Source organism: Cyprinodon tularosa, unplaced genomic scaffold (genome assembly GCF_016077235.1).
Source record: "Cyprinodon tularosa strain WSP-4 unplaced genomic scaffold, ASM1607723v1 ctg618, whole genome shotgun sequence".
Taxonomy (NCBI): Eukaryota; Metazoa; Chordata; class Actinopteri; order Cyprinodontiformes; family Cyprinodontidae; genus Cyprinodon; species Cyprinodon tularosa.
Genome location: NW_024039361.1, coordinates 383165 through 401376, shown reverse-complemented (window position 1 = coordinate 401376; position 18212 = coordinate 383165). Strand labels below are relative to the sequence as shown.

General features: G+C 50.1%; 2 protein-coding genes across 2 annotated transcripts; both read left to right on the top strand.

Annotated features, from left to right (window-relative positions):
• Positions 1-254: 254 nt before the first annotated feature.
• On the top strand, positions 255-9633 carry si:ch73-95l15.5. Its single transcript, XM_038307698.1, has 10 exons — positions 255-602; positions 671-1671; positions 2622-2771; positions 5751-5828; positions 6100-6204; positions 6283-6429; positions 6508-6654; positions 7061-7180; positions 7521-7712; positions 9338-9633. Exons 1-10 carry the CDS (start codon positions 431-433, stop codon positions 9428-9430), a joined length of 2205 nt encoding a protein of 734 aa, XP_038163626.1. The 5' UTR covers positions 255-430; the 3' UTR covers positions 9431-9633.
• Positions 9634-11232: 1599 nt separating this feature from the next.
• Positions 11233-12469, top strand: LOC119798301 (protein Bouncer-like). Its single transcript, XM_038307697.1, has 3 exons — positions 11233-11566; positions 12038-12157; positions 12247-12469. The coding sequence occupies exons 1-3, from the start codon at positions 11515-11517 to the stop codon at positions 12444-12446; spliced, it is 372 nt and encodes a 123-aa protein (XP_038163625.1). The 5' UTR covers positions 11233-11514; the 3' UTR covers positions 12447-12469.
• The last annotated feature ends 5743 nt before the right edge of the window (positions 12470-18212 follow it).

The following is an 18212-nucleotide window of genomic DNA, read 5'->3' as shown; positions in this document are numbered from 1 at the left end:
AGAGGTCTCCTCCATCCAGAGAGGTCTCCTCCATCCAGAGAGGTCTCCTCCATCCACAGAGAGGTCTCCTCCATCCAGAGAGGTCTCCTCCATCCACAGAGAGGTCTCCTCCATCCAGAGAGGTCTCCTCCATCCAGAGAGGTCTCCTCCATCCAGAGAGGTCTCCTCCATCCACAGAGAGGTCTCCTCCATCCAGAGAGGTCTCCTCCATCCAGAGAGGTCTCCTCCATCCAGAGAGGTCTCCTCCATCCAGAGAGAGGTCTCCTCCATCCAGAGAGGTCTCCTCCATCCAGAGAGGTCTCCTCCATCCAGAGAGGTCTCCTCCATCCAGAGAGAGGTCTCCTCCATCCAGAGAGGTCTCCTCCATCCAGAGAGAGGTCTCCTCCATCCAGAGAGGTCTCCTCCATCAGCCGGACCTCCACAGCTCATCATGTCCAGCAAAGGGAAGAAGCAACTTTGCCAAATATGTGGCGGGAATCTTCAGGGGAATCAGCGGCGATGGCTGTTTGCCTCCCAGAGCAGGAGGACCGGTCAGCCCGGGACCCCCACGGAGTCCGTTAGAAGTGGAAGCCTGTCCCTGTCCACCCGCAGCAGTCCTTGGGGTGAGTTCAGAGAACATCTGCAGACCTTCATGCTGCGTTCATGGAGTAAAGCTGTGGTTCCTTCACAGGCAGCACATCATCGCTGGGCTCCTCAACGTCTCTGTCCCAAATATCTGTGAGCTCCCCGTCCAAAGCGGTGGACATACTGGCCGTGCTGACCCACATACTGGGACATCCGGTCCCCAGGGACAGCAGAACAGGAGAGTTTGTCTGTGGAAAATGTGTTTCTGCTCTGGAGCGAGTGTTTAAGTTCGACTCGGTCATCGCCCGGGTCCGGGTCCTTTCCTCTGAGCGTCTTCAGAAGCTGACCCAGGAAAGGGACAAGATCAGACAGTGGGTCCGCCAGAACTACCGACAGAGACACCCACAGGACCCCCGGAACAAGAGCAGCACCAGCGAGGACGATGGCGAGGCGGAGAAGGAGGGCTACAGGGAGGTGCTGAAAGACAACATGGCTCTGTCAGAGTACGAGTGCTGGTCCGACAAGTGGGACACGTGTCCCTATTTCATCAGGACGGGGAAAAGATGCAGGAGGGGTAAAGGATGTGAGGGCTGCGATTCCTTACGGGTCTCCGATTCCGACTATGAGTCGGTGTGTGGGATTCCTCGCCACCTGCCTTTCCAGGCCGTCTCTCCACTGGAGCTGACCCGAGACAAATCCCAGAGCATGCCCCTCCACTGGCAGAGGGTCCCCAACTCCAGCCCCGCCTCCCTGACCGGCTCCAGCCTCTCGCTGAGGGCGCCTTCACACACAGAGTCCGTCCAGTCTCTGGACTCTGTGGACAGCCACGACCCGTTCGGCTCAGCGGGTGATACGGCCGTTAGCTTTGTGCTAACGGAGCTGAGACGAATGGAAGGGAAGCCGCTCTGCTCCCCCTCAGGCAGCAGGATCCCAGTTCTGGGCAGGAAGGACAGGAAGACCTCAGGAAGAGATGAAGGGCTGATGTCTCCCAGAGTCAGTCGAGTTCTGAACTTTGGGGACTTGGAGAACGGGGGAAGTGACCTGGATGAGGAGGATGCAGATGTCCTGACAGAGCTGAAGGGCGAGTTCCTCCCGCTTCATCGAGAGGTGAGCATCCGCCGAGGTTCTGTGGTTCCCAGATAACTGATCTCTGAAGGTTCTGTGGTTCCCAGATAACTGATCTCTGAAGGTTCTGTGGTTCCCAGATAACTGATCTCTGAAGGTTCTGTGGTTCCCAGATAACTGATCTCTGAAGGTTCTGTGGTTCCCAGATAACTGATCTCTGAAGGTTCTGTGGTTCCCAGATAACTGATCTCTGAAGGTTCTGTGGTTCCCAGATAACTGATCTCTGAAGGTTCTGTGGTTCCCAGATAACGGATCTCTGAAGGTTCTGTGGTTCCCAGATAACGGATCTCTGAAGGTTCTGTGGTTCCCAGATAACTGATCTCTGAAGGTTCTGTGGTTCCCAGATAACTGATCTCTGAAGGTTCCAACCATGTCCTGCTAAATGTCTTTAAACCCTGGAGGCGTCTCCAGACTCTCCTTTAGCTTCTTTCCATCTGCCTCCAGTGAAGGACCAGGTCAGGGTATTAAGCTCCAGTTTGAATGGCCTGCATGGTTCAGATGTTTATCAGCATTAAAACGCCTGATAATCAACCATCATTATAAATTATTTAAATTAATTGATTAAATTAACTGATAATATGATAAAAAAACTTTTTTTAATTGTTTTAACTTGAGCAATTAACTCTTTGAGCATTAACATTATTAAAATAAAATCATATCTTAATTCAGTCGTTATAAACTGCAGCTCCTCTTAGTAGCTCCTTAAAATCACATTTAAACTTGATGAATTGGAAACTAAAAGACTGACTGACTGAGTTTATTTTTCATCACAGTTAGGGCACCTCTGGGGACCACAGTTTGGGCACCTCTGGGGACACCGTTAGGGCACCTCTGGGGACCACAGTTTGGGCACCTCTGGGGACACCGTTAGGGCACCTCTGGGGGCCACAGTTAGGGCACCCTGGTTAAAGACGGTGGTTTGTTCGTTTCAGAATGGAACTGGCAGGCTTCAAAGTGCTGTGAGGCAGCTACGAACCCAACTGGAGCAGGCTACTACTCGGATCAGGACACTGGAGGCGGAGCTAAGAAGAGATGGACCAACCAGACCAGCTAAAGAGGAGGCATCAGAGGACCTGACCTTGGTGAGAAGTGACCTCTAACACAATGAACCTTCATACTACAAGGGAACCAGATGCCTGAGTTTATCCTTATTTGGGTTCCTAGATCTAGGATGCACTGGTTAGCATTGTCCGGCACAGTTAGCACAGGTTAGCACTGGTTAGCATTGTCCGGTACAGTTAGCACTGGTTAGCATTGTCCGGTACAGTTAGCACAGGTTAGCATTGTCCGGTATGTGGGGGTCTGAGCGGCTCCCACAGAGAAATAATCTTTGAAGGCAGGATGGTAATCTGGATGAACTGACTGCACAGACCATGTTTTCAGGAGGACTTTCTCACTTCAACATAGATTCTAACTACTTTCTACCCGCTGATCACAGCTAATATAGCAAAGCTGCTCTCTGGCATCGAACACAGGAGCAGCAGAAGCATCTGGACTCACTTTACTGGACGGCTGACCTTAGTGAGGATCAGAGATGAAGCAGCAGGAGCTTCTCTGATGGCGTTTGGTCTGAAGGAAGCATCAGACTTTATGATTGTTGGAATTAACCTATGAAACATAATATTATAGCTAAAAATGATTTAATGTCTTCATGATGAAATTTCCACCTCTAGTCAAGATGACATCATCAGGAAGTGAGTTTAGGACTTTAGTTTTATCCAGGACTAAAGTAGAGTTGGAACAAAGCATTCCACCTCTAAATGCAGGACATCAGAGTCTAAATTTCTACATTTTCCGGGGGATGATGCCCCCTGGTTCCTCCTACGGCGTGCAGAGCCTATAGATGTGAGGCGCCAAGATGGACGCCCTGTGGAATATTTCCAGCGTAAAGCCTGCCTCCACCCTTGGTAAAGCAAAGGTAGATATTTTGCTGTCTCATCGCTCTAGATCTATTTCTATCCTGATCATAGATCTTTTTCCACCCATGTTTGCGTCTCCAACATCAAAACCTTTTTATCCAACCAGTCAAACGGGTTTATGGCACGCCCACACGCCCAGGCGGCTCCGCCTGCAGCGGTTAGCTGTTTACTGCTGAGGGCGTGTCCAGCAGGTTGACATGCATGCAGCTCTGTGGAATCCAGCCCCACCGGTGGAGTTTGCCCCCAGCAGGGGCAGATCATCGTCAGGCCTCTCAGCTGTCAGAACCAGGATGAAGGCGGTGAAACGGAAAACACGCCGTAGCAGCTACAGCAGGTTCAGACCTGCTGTAAAGTTGGTTTATATGATTTTATTGCAGGAAGGTGGTTTAAAAGATGCTGGATGAATGAGTCACGCCTTCAGGTGTTAGCACAGCTAAACGATGAAGAGCTGGAAGTCTTCCTCTCCAGGGGATGATGGAGCAATAATCCAGAACCTGGAGCCTGGAACATCTACTGGATCAGACCCAGAACCTCAGCTGTTTCACACCAGCGCTGATCCACATTAGATTAAAGGTCCACTGAACCTCCTGGTTGATCACTGCTGGCCTGACCCGACCTTTGACCTTTCCAGGTCCAGCACACCCAGCAGGAGCAGCTAAAACACACCTGCTGCTTCATTTCTGATGATTCTACCAGTTTAGTTCTGAAGCTGAAGCATCTTTGCTGCTTTAGCTGCGCGGTGGTAAAGTGGGTTTGATGCGCGGTGGGCGGAGCTACCCTATCCTTTCTCTGCCTGGAACAATGGCGGCTATATTAGCTGTGATCAGCGGGTAGAAAGTAGTTAGAATCTATGTTGAAGTGAGAAAGTCCTCCTGAAAACATGGTCTGTGCAGTCAGTTCATCCAGATTACCATCCTGCCTTCAAAGATTATTTCTCTGTGGGAGCCGCTCAGACCCCCACATACCGGCGCTGCGCTGTCACTGGGAATCCCCAGCAGCAGCTGCCTCTGGCCCGCTCGCCTCTCCAGGGTTTTCCCCTCCTGTTGGTGGCGGCTGGAAGTAGATGTTAGCGTTTTTCAGGTCTGTGCTACAAACTGCAGGCAGCAGGATAATAAAAGCCTACATATTCTGCCGGCAGGTTTCTACATTTGAAGTTAATTTAGGCGTTAATAAACGGTTTCAGAGGAGTGATCATAGCGCTCTGCATCAGCAGTGCTGCGTCTGACTCCCTGCCAGCTCCCAGATCAGCTGCTCTCATTGGTTCATGTCCAGCAGCTAAAGGTCCATGTTTCCAGCAGCTGCTGCTGGTGAAGCGCCTCAGATGCTCAGCAGCGCCTCCTGCTGCTCTGATGCTGCAGGAGGCGCTGCTGCACCTTGATGCATCAACCATTGACTGAACATTAAAACTAGATGCTTCTGCTGCCTGCGGTCTGGATGAAGCATCAGAGACATTTTCAATGTTTTGCAGATTTTCAGTTAATTATAGAATGTAAGAATAAATTATTTCATACAAAAAAAGAAAGTTAAAATCAATCTTCTGGACTTTGTTTCCAAGTTTGAAGACGTTTCTCTTCCATCCAGGAAGATTTTTCAATCCAAATGTCAGAAACAGCGTTTAGTTCCAGGTTTTATCCAGCAGCCCAACAAAGCCTGGTTTTAGTTTAGAAAACATGCAAATAGAAACGGATGAACGGGTCCCCCCCTTTGGAATGGGGGTCATTTGGCTTCTTTTTCTAGCCTGCAATGCCCCATACCTGTCTATGTCTCTGAAAGGGGGGCATTAGAGGGAATTGTTGGCCTGCAATGCCCCATAGGTCCTGAGTTTCGATTGGCTGCTGGTTTTCTGTGGAACCTTCAGGACAGAAGCTGCTGAAGGAGAATCACCGGCTTTAGATTTATTTAGATATGAAGTCATCTTTTGTTTTTACATTTAAGTTTCACTAAAGAAAGACATGAAAGTCAAGTTTAGTTTCAAGACTTTTTATTTCTGTTGCTTCTGAAGGAGCTTTGAGGTTCAGGTGAGTCTCCTGCACGGTCCCCCCTCCCCCACCTGGTCCTGCAGAGGTTCTGTCTACGACCCGTTTTTCCCTTTTTCTTTCTTTCTTTATTAGTTTCTGTTAATCCCTTCTTTTCTTTCTGCAGCTGAACCAGGAGGACGGCGGCGACTCGGTGCTGCAGATCCTTGGCCACGCCCTTCACAGCCGGGAGCGTCTGATCCAGGTGAGGTGGATCCTGTGCTGCGGCGGTGCGGGCCGACATCATCAGCACTGTTAATAATTGACAGATGGGCCGTAAATAAAGCAGGAAACCGTTTAGTTTGGTCCACTTAACATCCTGTGAGGTTCTGCCACTGGGTCCGGTGGTCCTGATCCAGTAGAACCTCCCCTCCTGGTTCTGGCAGCTTTAGGTCCTTTAGGGTCCAGTTTCCATCTGAGACGTTTTATTTCCTGCTGACAGCAGATGTTGGACCTCACTGTTTCCTGCCTTCTAGGAGTTCTTGGTTCTGATCCGAGGAGCGAGTTTGCAGGAGGGAACGGCAGCTGAACTGGAGAAGAAGCTGGTAGAGACCCTGAAGGAAATCCTGTCTGACAGCAAGGTGGGTCTGAAGTGGTTCTGCTGCCATCAGCGGCTAGTTTGGACCTGCAGGGCTGAATGTGCAGGTTCTGCTCTGCAGGCGGCTCTGGAGGCTCTGAGGTCCGAGCTGACAGAACAGAAGCTCCTGGAGGAGGAGATGGAGGCGCTGAGAAGAGCTGGACGGGAGCGTGAGAAGGACCTGGACGCCCTGAGCGCCGTGCTGCAGTTCAACCAGGATCTCATCAACGTGAGAGCGGCTCCAGAACCAGACGGCTTCTCAGAACCTCACGTCCAGGCTGAGCAGAGGTTCTGCTTTGGTTTGCAGGAGCTGCGAGTGGCTCTGAGGGAGAAGGAGGATCTGCTGAAGGAGGCGCAGAAGGAACGGGAGCTTTGGAGGCAGAGGGACGGCGCCGTCGCTGCCGTCTTGAAGGAGAAGGAAGTTCTGATCCAGAACCTTCAGCAGGAGCTGGAAGTGAGTCCAAAACAGAACCGGCTGAGTTGATTCTAGCTTGGCCTGTCAGCTCTCTGAGGTTCAGCCAGGTCTGGACTTTGACTAGGCCACTGCAGCTTTTGGTTCTCTGCTGGGTTTGGATCATGGTTCTGCTGATGATCCAGTATTGAGTGGAGCTCATGGTCCAGCATCATCAGCAGGGCCTGGTTCTGTCCTGCAGATCCAGACCAAACCAGCCGCTGACGAGTCGCTAACCTGCAAAGCTTAACGTTTAAACCAGCAAAGCAGCGACGTGAAGCTCTGGGCCGCGATCAGTTTAACCCTTTCAGCGCCTGGTCCTGAAAGGGTTAAACCATGAGTGAATAAATCTAGAAGCTGATCTGCTGCTCTTTGGTTCTGAAACCTCTCCTGCTTTCTGATTGGTCAGTTGTCTCCAGGAAGTGAAGGCCAGCCTGCAGCTTTGAGAAGCACAGAAAACAGCGCCACCTTGTGTCAGCAGGTCACCCAGCTGACTGCAGCTCTGCAGGAGAGCCAGGAGCAGCTGCAGGTGAGGCAGGAGCAGATGGAGACTGGAGGTGGAAACAGGAAGTAACTCCAGAAAGAAAATGAATCCAAGATCTTAAAGGAGTTTGATGGAGATTAATGAGCTGAAGAAGAAAACTAATAAAACATTTTAAATTAACATTAAACTAGACTAGAAACTAGAAAATGAAACCTAGACACTCCTCTCCTCTCCTCCTCCTCCTCCTCCTCTCCTCGTCTCTCCTCTCCTCTCCTCTCTTCTCCTCTCCTCGTCTCTTCTCGTCTCTCCTCTCCTCTCCTCTCCTCGTCTCTTCTCGTCTCTCCTCTCCTCTCCTCCTCCTCCTCCTCCTCCTCCTCTCCTCCAGGCTCAGCAGCAGAGCCACGCCCAGACGCTCTCCTCTGTGACGGCTCAGCTCACAGACGCTCAGCAGCAGCTGAGGGAGAAGGAGAAGGAGAAGAAGGAGGCCCACAGAGAGCGGCGGTTCCACCAAGAGGATGGCGAGCGGCGGGAGAGGAGGCTGAGGGAGAGTCTGCAGAAGAGGGACCTCCTGATCCAGGTAGGTCCACTGACCTCCATCCAGACCAGAGGAACTGTCTATACGCTGGATCAGGTCCGGGTATCATTACCCACAATTCATAGCTCCTCTGACTGACTGGGTTTTATAGTCTGGTTTTCTGCTGCAGGCCGACATGCTGCTGATAAACAAACCTCAGCCTGCCCCGCCCTCTACTGGCTGAACTGTGAACTGCAGCAGATATTTCATCCCCAATGAAAAACAAAAACATGCATCTAAAATATTAGATTGAACCCTAGTTGATCTATAACACCTAGATCTAAATATTCCAGCCTGCAGCTGAGGGGTCCCTCTGCGATCAGTAGGTGGCGCCGTGGTGGAGGACACTGCTGCTGTCTGTGAGCAAGGAGGAGAACAGAAGGTTCCTGTTGAAGGAGCTGCTCCTTCAGAGATCAACCTGTTCCTCAGAGCAGTGGAGTCAGAGTGCCGTCTGACCTGGGCCACAGAGAACAGAACCTGGCTCTGACCAGCTGGTCCAGATGTGGGTCACCTGCTGGTTCTGAGGTCCACAGTCAATGCAGTGACCACCAGAACCTTCTGGAGGACTGTGAGTCCCTCTGCTGACCAGCTGCAGGGAGCTGCTGGTTCCATCTCCCAGCAGGACTCGGTACCGACCCGGTACCAAAAGCAGGTCCGGTAGCCATGGGCGGGTCTGGGTTTGATTGACCATCAGAACCAACAGATGACCCAAGAAAAAGAAGCTGGGCCTTATTGGACCTGAGCAGAACCGAGCCCAGACCCGGTTCAGAGAGCAGCGATTAATGAATGAATGAATGAATGAATGAATGAAGGAATGAATGAAGGAATGAACTAATTAATTAATGAATGAGGATTCATTTCAGACAATCTGACAAACAACAATGAATGAATCAACCAAAGAGGAATGAAGAAGTTAAACTTATTATTCACCCCCCCCCCCCCATTACATTTGAATTAACTTAAAGTAAAATAACCTTCCTGTTAAACTTGATTTTTATCCAATATTCAAACACACACAGAAAAATGTATATACATATATACACTATCATCTATATCTATATAGATATATCTATATAGATAGCCCTAGCCGCCGTTAGCCTCGGAGCTCTGCTGGTTGCTGTGGTCCTCAACTTCAGAATTAATAAATCAGTAAATGTTCCGTTTAGTGAATCTTAAAGTTTAATCTTCTCGCCTCAAATGATCTTAAACTTCCTTTTATTGAACAACAGAAACAGAACTTTGATCTTAATCCTCTGAGCTCTGTGAGCGCTAACCTGGAAGCTGCTGCTGCTGCAGTGCATGCTGGGACAGCTGTCAGTCTGGAGGACGGACAGGTCTGCTCTGATGCATGCTGGGTAAAGAGGGAGGGGCCAGAACAACATCCAGGGACTGTGTCTGTTCTAGTGAACTGAAACGGTGCTGCTGACGTTTCAGCAGGACACGAGAACGACCAAACACACAGATTAAAAAACAGCCTCTGATCAGCGTCAGGCTCTGTGGCTGATGATGAAGATGGTAGTGATGATGATGAAGATGATGATGATGATGATGATGGTGATGATGTTTTTATCTTTTCCAAACTGCTGATTTTTATTTTTCATGTTTCAAACTTTTTCTCTTCTTGGCAGCAAATCCTGGCGGATGCAGAGGATCGGGACGGCCTGTACCAGAACCTGCAGCACAAACCAGAACCCCTGACGGCCGTCAAACACACGCTGTGACGGAGCAGGAGGCGCGTTTGGACCCCATGGGTTCTGCTCCTCAGCTGTGGACCCGGTCGGGTCGTTGCAGAACTGGGTCTTTGGTTCTGGTTCCTCTAATCATCAGAATGTAGTTATAGTGATTGATTGGCTGGAAGGGATTTTATCTCAGGAAGGGGGGCGGGGTGTTGGGTGGGGGGGCAATTGGGTCTCAGTTAAAAAAACAAAAAACTTCACGTTTTAAAGGTTTTGATTTTTTTCTTCATTTTCAGTTTTTAAAGACTCTTTGTCTGGACTGGGATCCAACACTGGGAAACTGGGGCCTCATACTGGGAAACTGGGGCCCCGTACTGGGAAACTGGTAAACTGTTTTTAGCTGAAGAGAATAAAAGTCTCAGAATAAAGACTTTGATGGTTTCTGTTGGATGATTATTTTCTTCGGCCATCTTGGAGCTGCTGGAGTCCATCCATCATCTAAGGTCGGGGGGGGGTCTTTGGATCATAAAGATTTAAGTTTTATTTTATTTTCTGAATAAACTCTTTGGGATAAAAACTTGAATCAAAACTAAAATGAACAGAAACGGTGATTAAATGTGGAGTAAAAATATAACTGGACTTTGTGTTTATTGGGATGAAATTATTATAAATTAATAAACATAAAATATTAAACACTTTATGTTGTTTTCTTTCATTTTCCAAAAAAGGAAATAATTTAAAAATAATCTGGGATGTTCTGGAGTTTGTCTCTAATGGGCTGAATGTCTTATTTTAATAATAACTTAATAATTGAACTTTATTGATGAGGAATTCCTCTCTGCTTTTAACCCCTCCTCTTGGGGAGCAGAGGGCTGCCATGGTGCGGCGCCCACAGAGCAGCGAGGGGTTAATCAGAATCAGACATACTTTAATAATCCAGATGGAGATGACAGTAAAGGCTCCTCAGGGAAAAGGACATTCCTGTAGAACGGGTCTGTTTTTATCCTGCCAGGTTTATCCAGCAGCCCAACTAAGCCTGGTTTTAGTTAAACCTGCAAATAGAAACGGATGAACGGGTCCCCCCCTTTGGAATGGGGGTCATTTGGCTTCTTTGTTAGCCTGCAATGCCCCATACCTGTCTATGTCTCTGAATGGGGGGTCGTTAGAGGGAATTGTTGGCCTGGCTGAATGGGTGAGATGTTTTGGCCCCCCTGGATGGGGATGGGAAGAGAAACGTCTTCAAACTTGGGAACAAAGTCCAGTGGATTATTTTTAAAGTTTTTTTGGACTCTGACCCGGATGACTCTCCATCAACCACTGGATTGGTTCCAGTTTGAAGACGTTCAGCTTCCCATCCAATGGAAAGGTGTCCATCCATCCAGTTCTGCCCTCCAGTCCTCCCAGCATGGCCCGACGCGCCGCTCTGGTCCATCCAGCACCTGCTCCAGCAGACTCAGACCAGGCGGCCCCCGGAGCGCCGGTTTGACCCCAGGAAAGGAAAAGTTTGATCTTTTATATTTTTTTCTTTGGTTGCTTGAAATGTTTGGATGTTGCCTCTAAGGGAGACTTTCTGGTTGCTCTGGTTGCCTCCGTCTGCTAAAGCTGCGACTTTAAAGAATGACCCCAGAGGGTTCCTGAGGTCACGCTTTGGAGGTTTTCCTGTATTTCATCTATAAATAATATTTGACGCTCTGCAGAAATGAAAGCTGCTCACTGGAAGAATTTCTTTCTTTAACGAGGCTCAGAGAGAGAAAGGTTTCACTCAGAGCTTCCAAGTCACGAGTCTGCAGGTCACCTGACTGTCCTCCTGCTAAACTCAACGTCTTTCATTAAGGGATGAGTCCTGATTCAATAAATGTTCTCTGGGCTCCTCGGAGCGCAGAACATAGAAGTAGCATTTGGTTGAAATAAAGACGGTTAATTGAATATTCAGCAGGAAGCAGAGCTGCTGCAGCTGCTGATCTCAGAGCAGAACATCAGGAGATGAACCTTCAGATCCGTGCTGGACTCAGCTGATCGGTTCACTGCTGGTTCTCTGGGTTCGATACGCTGACAGCTGCTGGGACACGGAGAGGTGAGGATCCGGAGGAACAAGAACCCCCCCCCCGGTGATCCAGGAGCTACCAGCCATGAATAAACTTCTCTACCTTCTGCTCCTGATCTGCTGCCCTCCAGCTGTGGGTAAGAAGACACTAGAAGTTCCTCTGATTGATCTGCTGTTAGAGAGATTCTAACTGTCTGAAAAGGACAATATTATCATTATAGTTTGATATCAAACAGATTTAATCTCATTGTTCTTAGATTCCTGCAGCATGAAGATCATCCTGTTAAAAAGCTGAATCTGTCTCAGATGTTTCAGCTGCATTCTGGTTGTTCTGGTTCTGTAAAGTCTGTAAGAACGACGTCTACGGCTCAAAGCAGCTTAGCTGCAAAGAGAGGCGTCTGACTTTCATTCAAAGGAGCCAAAATCGGGTTTTTAATCCCAAACGGCTCCGACTGCTGATCAGCAGGTCAGCCGCCTAGAAAAGCTTCAGATTCAAACCGACAACCTGTGCCCAGGAACCTCCTGCACCAAACATGGCGTCTGTCATGGTGCGGGTTCTGACTGGTTTTACTGAACCCTCTGACTAAGATGCGCCTCCTGTCCTCCAGCCTCCCTCTTCTGCTACACCTGCGTGTTTCCGGCCGTCTCTCCTCTGGACTGCATCCGGTTCCCTCTGCGCTGCCCCCCCGGGCAGCTCTGCCTGTCCAGCAGGGCGGTGGGACAGAAAGGTGAGGGCGTGGCAGGGTGAGGAGGGGAGCGGGGGAGGCTGGCTGGGTGGGAGGACTAAGCTGCTGTCTCTGCCCCCCCCCCCCCTCAGGTGACTTCCAGGTGGTTCTGTATGAGAAGAGCTGCGTCCTGCCGTCCCTGTGTGGCGTCAGGGGGGAGAGGTTCGCTCTGGGCCTGAACTTTACCTTCACCAACCAATGCTGCCGCACTCACCTGTGCAACACAGCTGCCGCCCCCCCATCGCCCCCCCTCTGGACGGCCCTGCTGCTCCCCCTGCTGGCGCTGCGCTGAACACTCAACATCACTCAGTTTTTATCAAACATCGATTCAAACATCGATTCCTCATCAAACCGTTTTATAAAACATGCAAATAAATCTACAATAAAATAATCATATTGTGTCATAAAGGCTCATTAAAATAACAGTTTTCCATCATTAATATTATAAATGTATCCTATATAACCTGCATCTTCTACATCACTACAGTCACTGTTTATTATTATTATTATTAATCTACTTTTATTTGACTCCACAGAACGTCCCAATAAATCCACCATAAACATCTAAACATTCTACTGCCTGCCATAGATCCTTCCTCTGAAATATTATTGGTTTCATTGTTTGGCTGCAATACCTCAGAGATCCGCTGGGTGGCGCCCTCCCCTCCTCTGGTCCAGCAGGTGTCCCTACATGGACCGGGAGGTCCAGTTGGACCGTCTCTGTCCTCAGAAGGTCAGTTACCTGCTCAGGCGTGCTGGAAGCTGTTTCAAGCGAGGGGGGCTGATGGCTCGGTTGGAAAACACGTGACGTCATTATGTTGAGGGCTGTGGCTGACGTTTTTAACGTAATATTGTAGGCCTACATTTGTCGCCAAAAACTGCCATTTAAAATGCATCGGAACAAAGCATGAACATTTTAAACTTTATTTCTTCTCTTTTAATCATTCAAAACAAACAACAGCTCCCAATCAACAGGATCAGGAATACTTGAATGAAACATGGCCTAAATATAGCCTAAACTGAGCATTGAACGTCTTGAAAGTCCATTCGACTACGGATATGGGGAATGATTTCATATCTGAAACAAAAAACACACAAAAAAAAACAAACTAATTTCATATTTTGTCACTAAATAGCTTAATACAGACATAAAATTTAGTGATATGCAGCCTTATTCTAGCGTATAGGGGAATTAAAACCATTTCTTACCTCGAAATAGTCAGAAATACGTTTCTGCTGCCTATTGCTAGCCATGCCTGAACGAATGTGAGGTGGCGGAAGCTTCCGGGGGAGTAGCCTAGTTTTTTATGAAATATTAAAATAATGAATCATTAGTTTATATCTTATACACAGCCCATCATTTTAATCCCATATCAAACACAGTCTTTTAAAAAATAAATACATAAATAATTTCATGTTTTTAAGTACAATATTATGTTACCCCACAGCCCCCCACCATGGGGGGCTGATGCTATGACGAGGGAGGCTGCAGCCCCCGCAGCACCCCCCTTCCCGTGCCACTGTACCTGCTGCTCTCAGGGGCCTCTCAGACGGTCCGAACCTGGAACCGGACCTGGAACCGAATCTGGAACCGGACCTGGAACTGAACCTGGAACTGAACCTTGAACCTGGAACCAGACCTGGAACCGAACCTGGAACTGAACCTTGAACCTGGAACCAAACCTGGAATCGGACCTGGAACCGAACCTGGAGCCGAACCTGGAACCAGACCTGGAACCGGACCTGGAACTGGACCTGGAACCTGGAACCGGACCTGGAACCGAACCTGGAGCCGAACCTGGAACCAGACCTGGAACCGAACCTGGAACTGAACCTTGAACCTGGAACCAGACCTGGAACCGAACCTGGAACTGAACCTTGAACCTGGAACCAAACCTGGAATCGGACCTGGAACCGAACCTGGAGCCGAACCTGGAACCAGACCTGGAACCGGACCTGGAACTGGACCTGGAACCTGGAACCGGACCTGGAACCGAACCTGGAGCCGAACCTGGAACCAGACCTGGAACCGAACCTGGAACTGAACCTTGAACCTGGAACCAGACCTGGAACCGAACCTGGAACTGAACCTTGAACCTGGAACCAGACCTGGAATCGGACCTGGAACCGAACCTGGAGCCGAACCTGGAACCAGACCTGGAACCGGACCTGGAACTGGACCTGGAACCTGGAACCAAACCTGGAACTGGACCTGGAACTGGACCTGGAACCTGGAACCAAACCTGGAACCGGACCTGGAACCGAACCTGGAGCCGAACCTGGAACCAGACCTGGAACCGAACCTGGAACTGAACCTTGAACCTGGAACCAAACCTGGAACCGGACCTGGAACCGAACCTGGAGCCGAACCTGGAACCAGACCTGGAACCTGGAACTGAACCTGGAACCGAACCTGGGACCGAATCTGGAACTGGACCTGGAGTGGAACCTGGAACCGGACCTGGAACCGAACCTGGAACCAAACCTGGAAACGAACCTGGAATCGGACCTGGGACCGAACCTGGAACCTGGAAACAGATCTGGAACCTGGAACCAGACCTGGAACCGGACCTGGGACCTGGAACCAGGCCTGGAACCGGACCTGGAACCTGGAACCAGACCTTGAACCGGACCTGGAACCTGGAACCAGACCTGGAACCTGGAACTGAACCTGGAACCGAACCTGGGACCGAATCTGGAACTGGACCTGGAGTGGAACCTGGAACCGGACCTGGAACCGAACCTGGAACCAAACCTGGAAACGAACCTAGAGCCGAACCTGGAACGGAGCCTGGAAACAAACCTGGAACCAAACCTGGAACCGAACCTGGAACCAAACCTGGAATCGGACCTGGAACCGAACCTGGAGCCGAACCTGGAACCAGACCTGGAACCGGACCTGGAACTGGACCTGGAACCTGGAACCGGACCTGGAACCGAACCTGGAGCCGAACCTGGAACCAGACCTGGAACCGAACCTGGAACTGAACCTTGAACCTGGAACCAGACCTGGAACCGAACCTGGAACTGAACCTTGAACCTGGAACCAGACCTGGAATCGGACCTGGAACCGAACCTGGAGCCGAACCTGGAACCAGACCTGGAACCGGACCTGGAACTGGACCTGGAACCTGGAACCAAACCTGGAACTGGACCTGGAACTGGACCTGGAACCTGGAACCAAACCTGGAACCGGACCTGGAACCGAACCTGGAGCCGAACCTGGAACCAGACCTGGAACCGAACCTGGAACTGAACCTTGAACCTGGAACCAAACCTGGAACCGGACCTGGAACCGAACCTGGAGCCGAACCTGGAACCAGACCTGGAACCTGGAACTGAACCTGGAACCGAACCTGGGACCGAATCTGGAACTGGACCTGGAGTGGAACCTGGAACCGGACCTGGAACCGAACCTGGAACCAAACCTGGAAACGAACCTGGAATCGGACCTGGGACCGAACCTGGAACCTGGAAACAGATCTGGAACCTGGAACCAGACCTGGAACCGGACCTGGGACCTGGAACCAGGCCTGGAACCGGACCTGGAACCTGGAACCAGACCTTGAACCGGACCTGGAACCTGGAACCAGACCTGGAACCTGGAACTGAACCTGGAACCGAACCTGGGACCGAATCTGGAACTGGACCTGGAGTGGAACCTGGAACCGGACCTGGAACCGAACCTGGAACCAAACCTGGAAACGAACCTAGAGCCGAACCTGGAACGGAGCCTGGAAACAAACCTGGAACCAAACCTGGAACCGAACCTGGAATCGGACCTGGGATCGAACCTGGAACCTGGAAACAGATCTGGAACCTGGAACCAGACCTGGAACCGGACCTGGGACCTGGAACCAGGCCTGGAACCGGACCTGGGACCTGGAACCAGGCCTGGAACCGGACCTGGAACCTGGAACCAGACCTTGAACCGGACCTGGAACCTGGAACCAGACCTTGAACTGGACCTGGAACCTGGAACCAGACCTGGAACCGGACCTGGGACCTGGAACCAGACCTGGAACTGACCTCCTGATGCCGAGGGGCCAAACACAGAAGCACCCCCGCCTCCCAGTGTTTTTGGACTCGGACCTGCTGCTGGTCCAGAAGGCCAGAGGTACCGGACAGGAGGCGGGTCCAGAGGGTGGACCGGCTCTGCTGGGTGGTGTGGCCCCCCCTGCCGGCGGCGCGCCTAACGCGGTGTGGGGGGGTTTGGGAGGGCGTTAAGCTGCAGCTGCAGGTGAGAAGCAGGGATCCTGGAGGGGCGGCCATCTTAGGTCAGACCAGGCTGCTGTCAGAGATCATATGCTTGAATAGAGACTAATCCTACTTTTTGATTTTAGACGCTCTGAATCCAATGAACTGATTTCCAGATAAACTGAAAACCAGGATGTTTCCATGGTTACAAGGAACCAACTGATTGATCTAATTTCCTGTTTTAATGCATCATTTACATTTTTATCGTACGACAAAGAATGAGGCCGAGGCTAGAGATTATTTTATTTTTACCTTGAGAATAAAGTCATGAAATTATGAGAATTTATTTGTTTTTTATGAAAAAGCTCTTTCTTCCCTAAAATGAGGAATGTGGAGCATCAAGTTCTACTTTAGCATCGGTTTGAAGAATCAGGAAATCTTTTAGCAGCAGCATCAAACTGGGCAGGAGGGCAAAGTGGACTCTGGTTGCTGATTGGTGGAGCTGGTTGGCCGTCATCTGCTGGGCGGAGCTCCAAGCTTTCTTTCAGGTTGTGGAATGATGACATCATTCTCCTTATTTCTCTCAGTTACTGTCAACAAGAGGTGAAGTTTGTAGCTGGACCATAAATGCAGAGACTGAGATGATTTAATGCAGCCGAAGTTCAGGACCAAAACTAGAGGAACAGCAAACCAGAGCTAGCAGGAGGTGATGAAGACATGAAGATCCAGCAGAGACAATCTGCAGAGGATTAATACGCTGAGGAGGAGAGTAGCAGGAGAAAGACTGGATAATGATCTGACCTGAGAAAGAACTAGAACAAAACCATGGAAGGGAGGCGACACTAGGGGGCGATGGAGAGCAGCTGGGAAATATCACCTAAAGATAACTGGAAACAATGAATGACAAAAATAAAACTAGAGCAAAGACTAGACTAGACTGAACAGGAGACGACTGAAAAAACAGCAAAGAGGAACAGAAAGACTGAGAAGTAATTCAACAAAGATAGAACATAAATTCAATCCTAACTGAAAAACCAAAGATCAACTAAACAGGTGAGAAAACTCAAAGTCCAAGATGGGAAAATAACAGTTTCTGCTTTTCTGGTGTTTAAAATGAAAATGATCAACCTGAATTCAAAGACACCCCAAAATGACAGTGAAAAAATGTCCATTTAGCTGATTTCATTGCAGCAACTCAAATGGTATTCAGTCCTTTGTATGCCCCCCCACGTGCGTGTCTGCATGCCTGACAACGTCGGGGCATGCTCCTAATGAGACGACGGATGGCGTCCTGGGGTATCTCCTCCAAGATCTGGACCAGGACATCACTGGACAGTCTGAGGTGCAGCCTGGCGGCGTGGCATGGATGGAGACATAATGTCCCAGAGGTGTTCTATAGGGTTAAGGTCAGGCGAGCGGGGGGGGGGGGGGGGGGGGGGGGGGCAATCAATGGCATCTATTCCTTCACTCTCGCCACATGAGGCCGGGCATTGTCGTGCACCAGGAGGAACCCAGGACCCACTGCACCAGCATAGGGTCTGAATGGGTGCAAGGATTTCATCCTGATCCCTAATGGCGGTCAGGGTGGTGTTGTCTAGCCTTGTTTGGTCAGAGACATTCACACCAGTGGCCTGCTGGAGGTCATTCTGTAGGGCTCTGGCAGTGCTCCTCCTGCTCCTCCTTGAACAAAGGAGCAGATAGCGGTCCTGCTGATGGGTTGTAGACCTTCTACGGCCCTGTCCAGCTCTCCTAGAGTAACTGCCTGCCTCCTGGAATCTCCTCCATGCTCCTGAGATTGTGCTGGGAGATGCAGCAAACCTTCTGGCAATGGCACATATTGATGCTCCATCCTGGAGGAGTT

Coding starts and splice junctions, on each gene's coding strand:
- si:ch73-95l15.5 (XM_038307698.1), top strand. CDS start 431: ATGTCCAGCAAAGGGAAGAAGCAACTTTGCCAAATATGTGGCGGGAAT. Junction 2,772..5,750: donor CATCAGAGGACCTGACCTTG/GTGAGAAGTGAC, acceptor TTCTTTCTGCAG/CTGAACCAGGAGGACGGCGG. Junction 7,713..9,337: donor AGAGGGACCTCCTGATCCAG/GTAGGTCCACTG, acceptor TCTTCTTGGCAG/CAAATCCTGGCGGATGCAGA.
- LOC119798301 (XM_038307697.1), top strand. CDS start 11,515: ATGAATAAACTTCTCTACCTTCTGCTCCTGATCTGCTGCCCTCCAGCT. Junction 11,567..12,037: donor CTGCTGCCCTCCAGCTGTGG/GTAAGAAGACAC, acceptor CCTGTCCTCCAG/CCTCCCTCTTCTGCTACACC. Junction 12,158..12,246: donor CAGGGCGGTGGGACAGAAAG/GTGAGGGCGTGG, acceptor CCCCCCCCTCAG/GTGACTTCCAGGTGGTTCTG.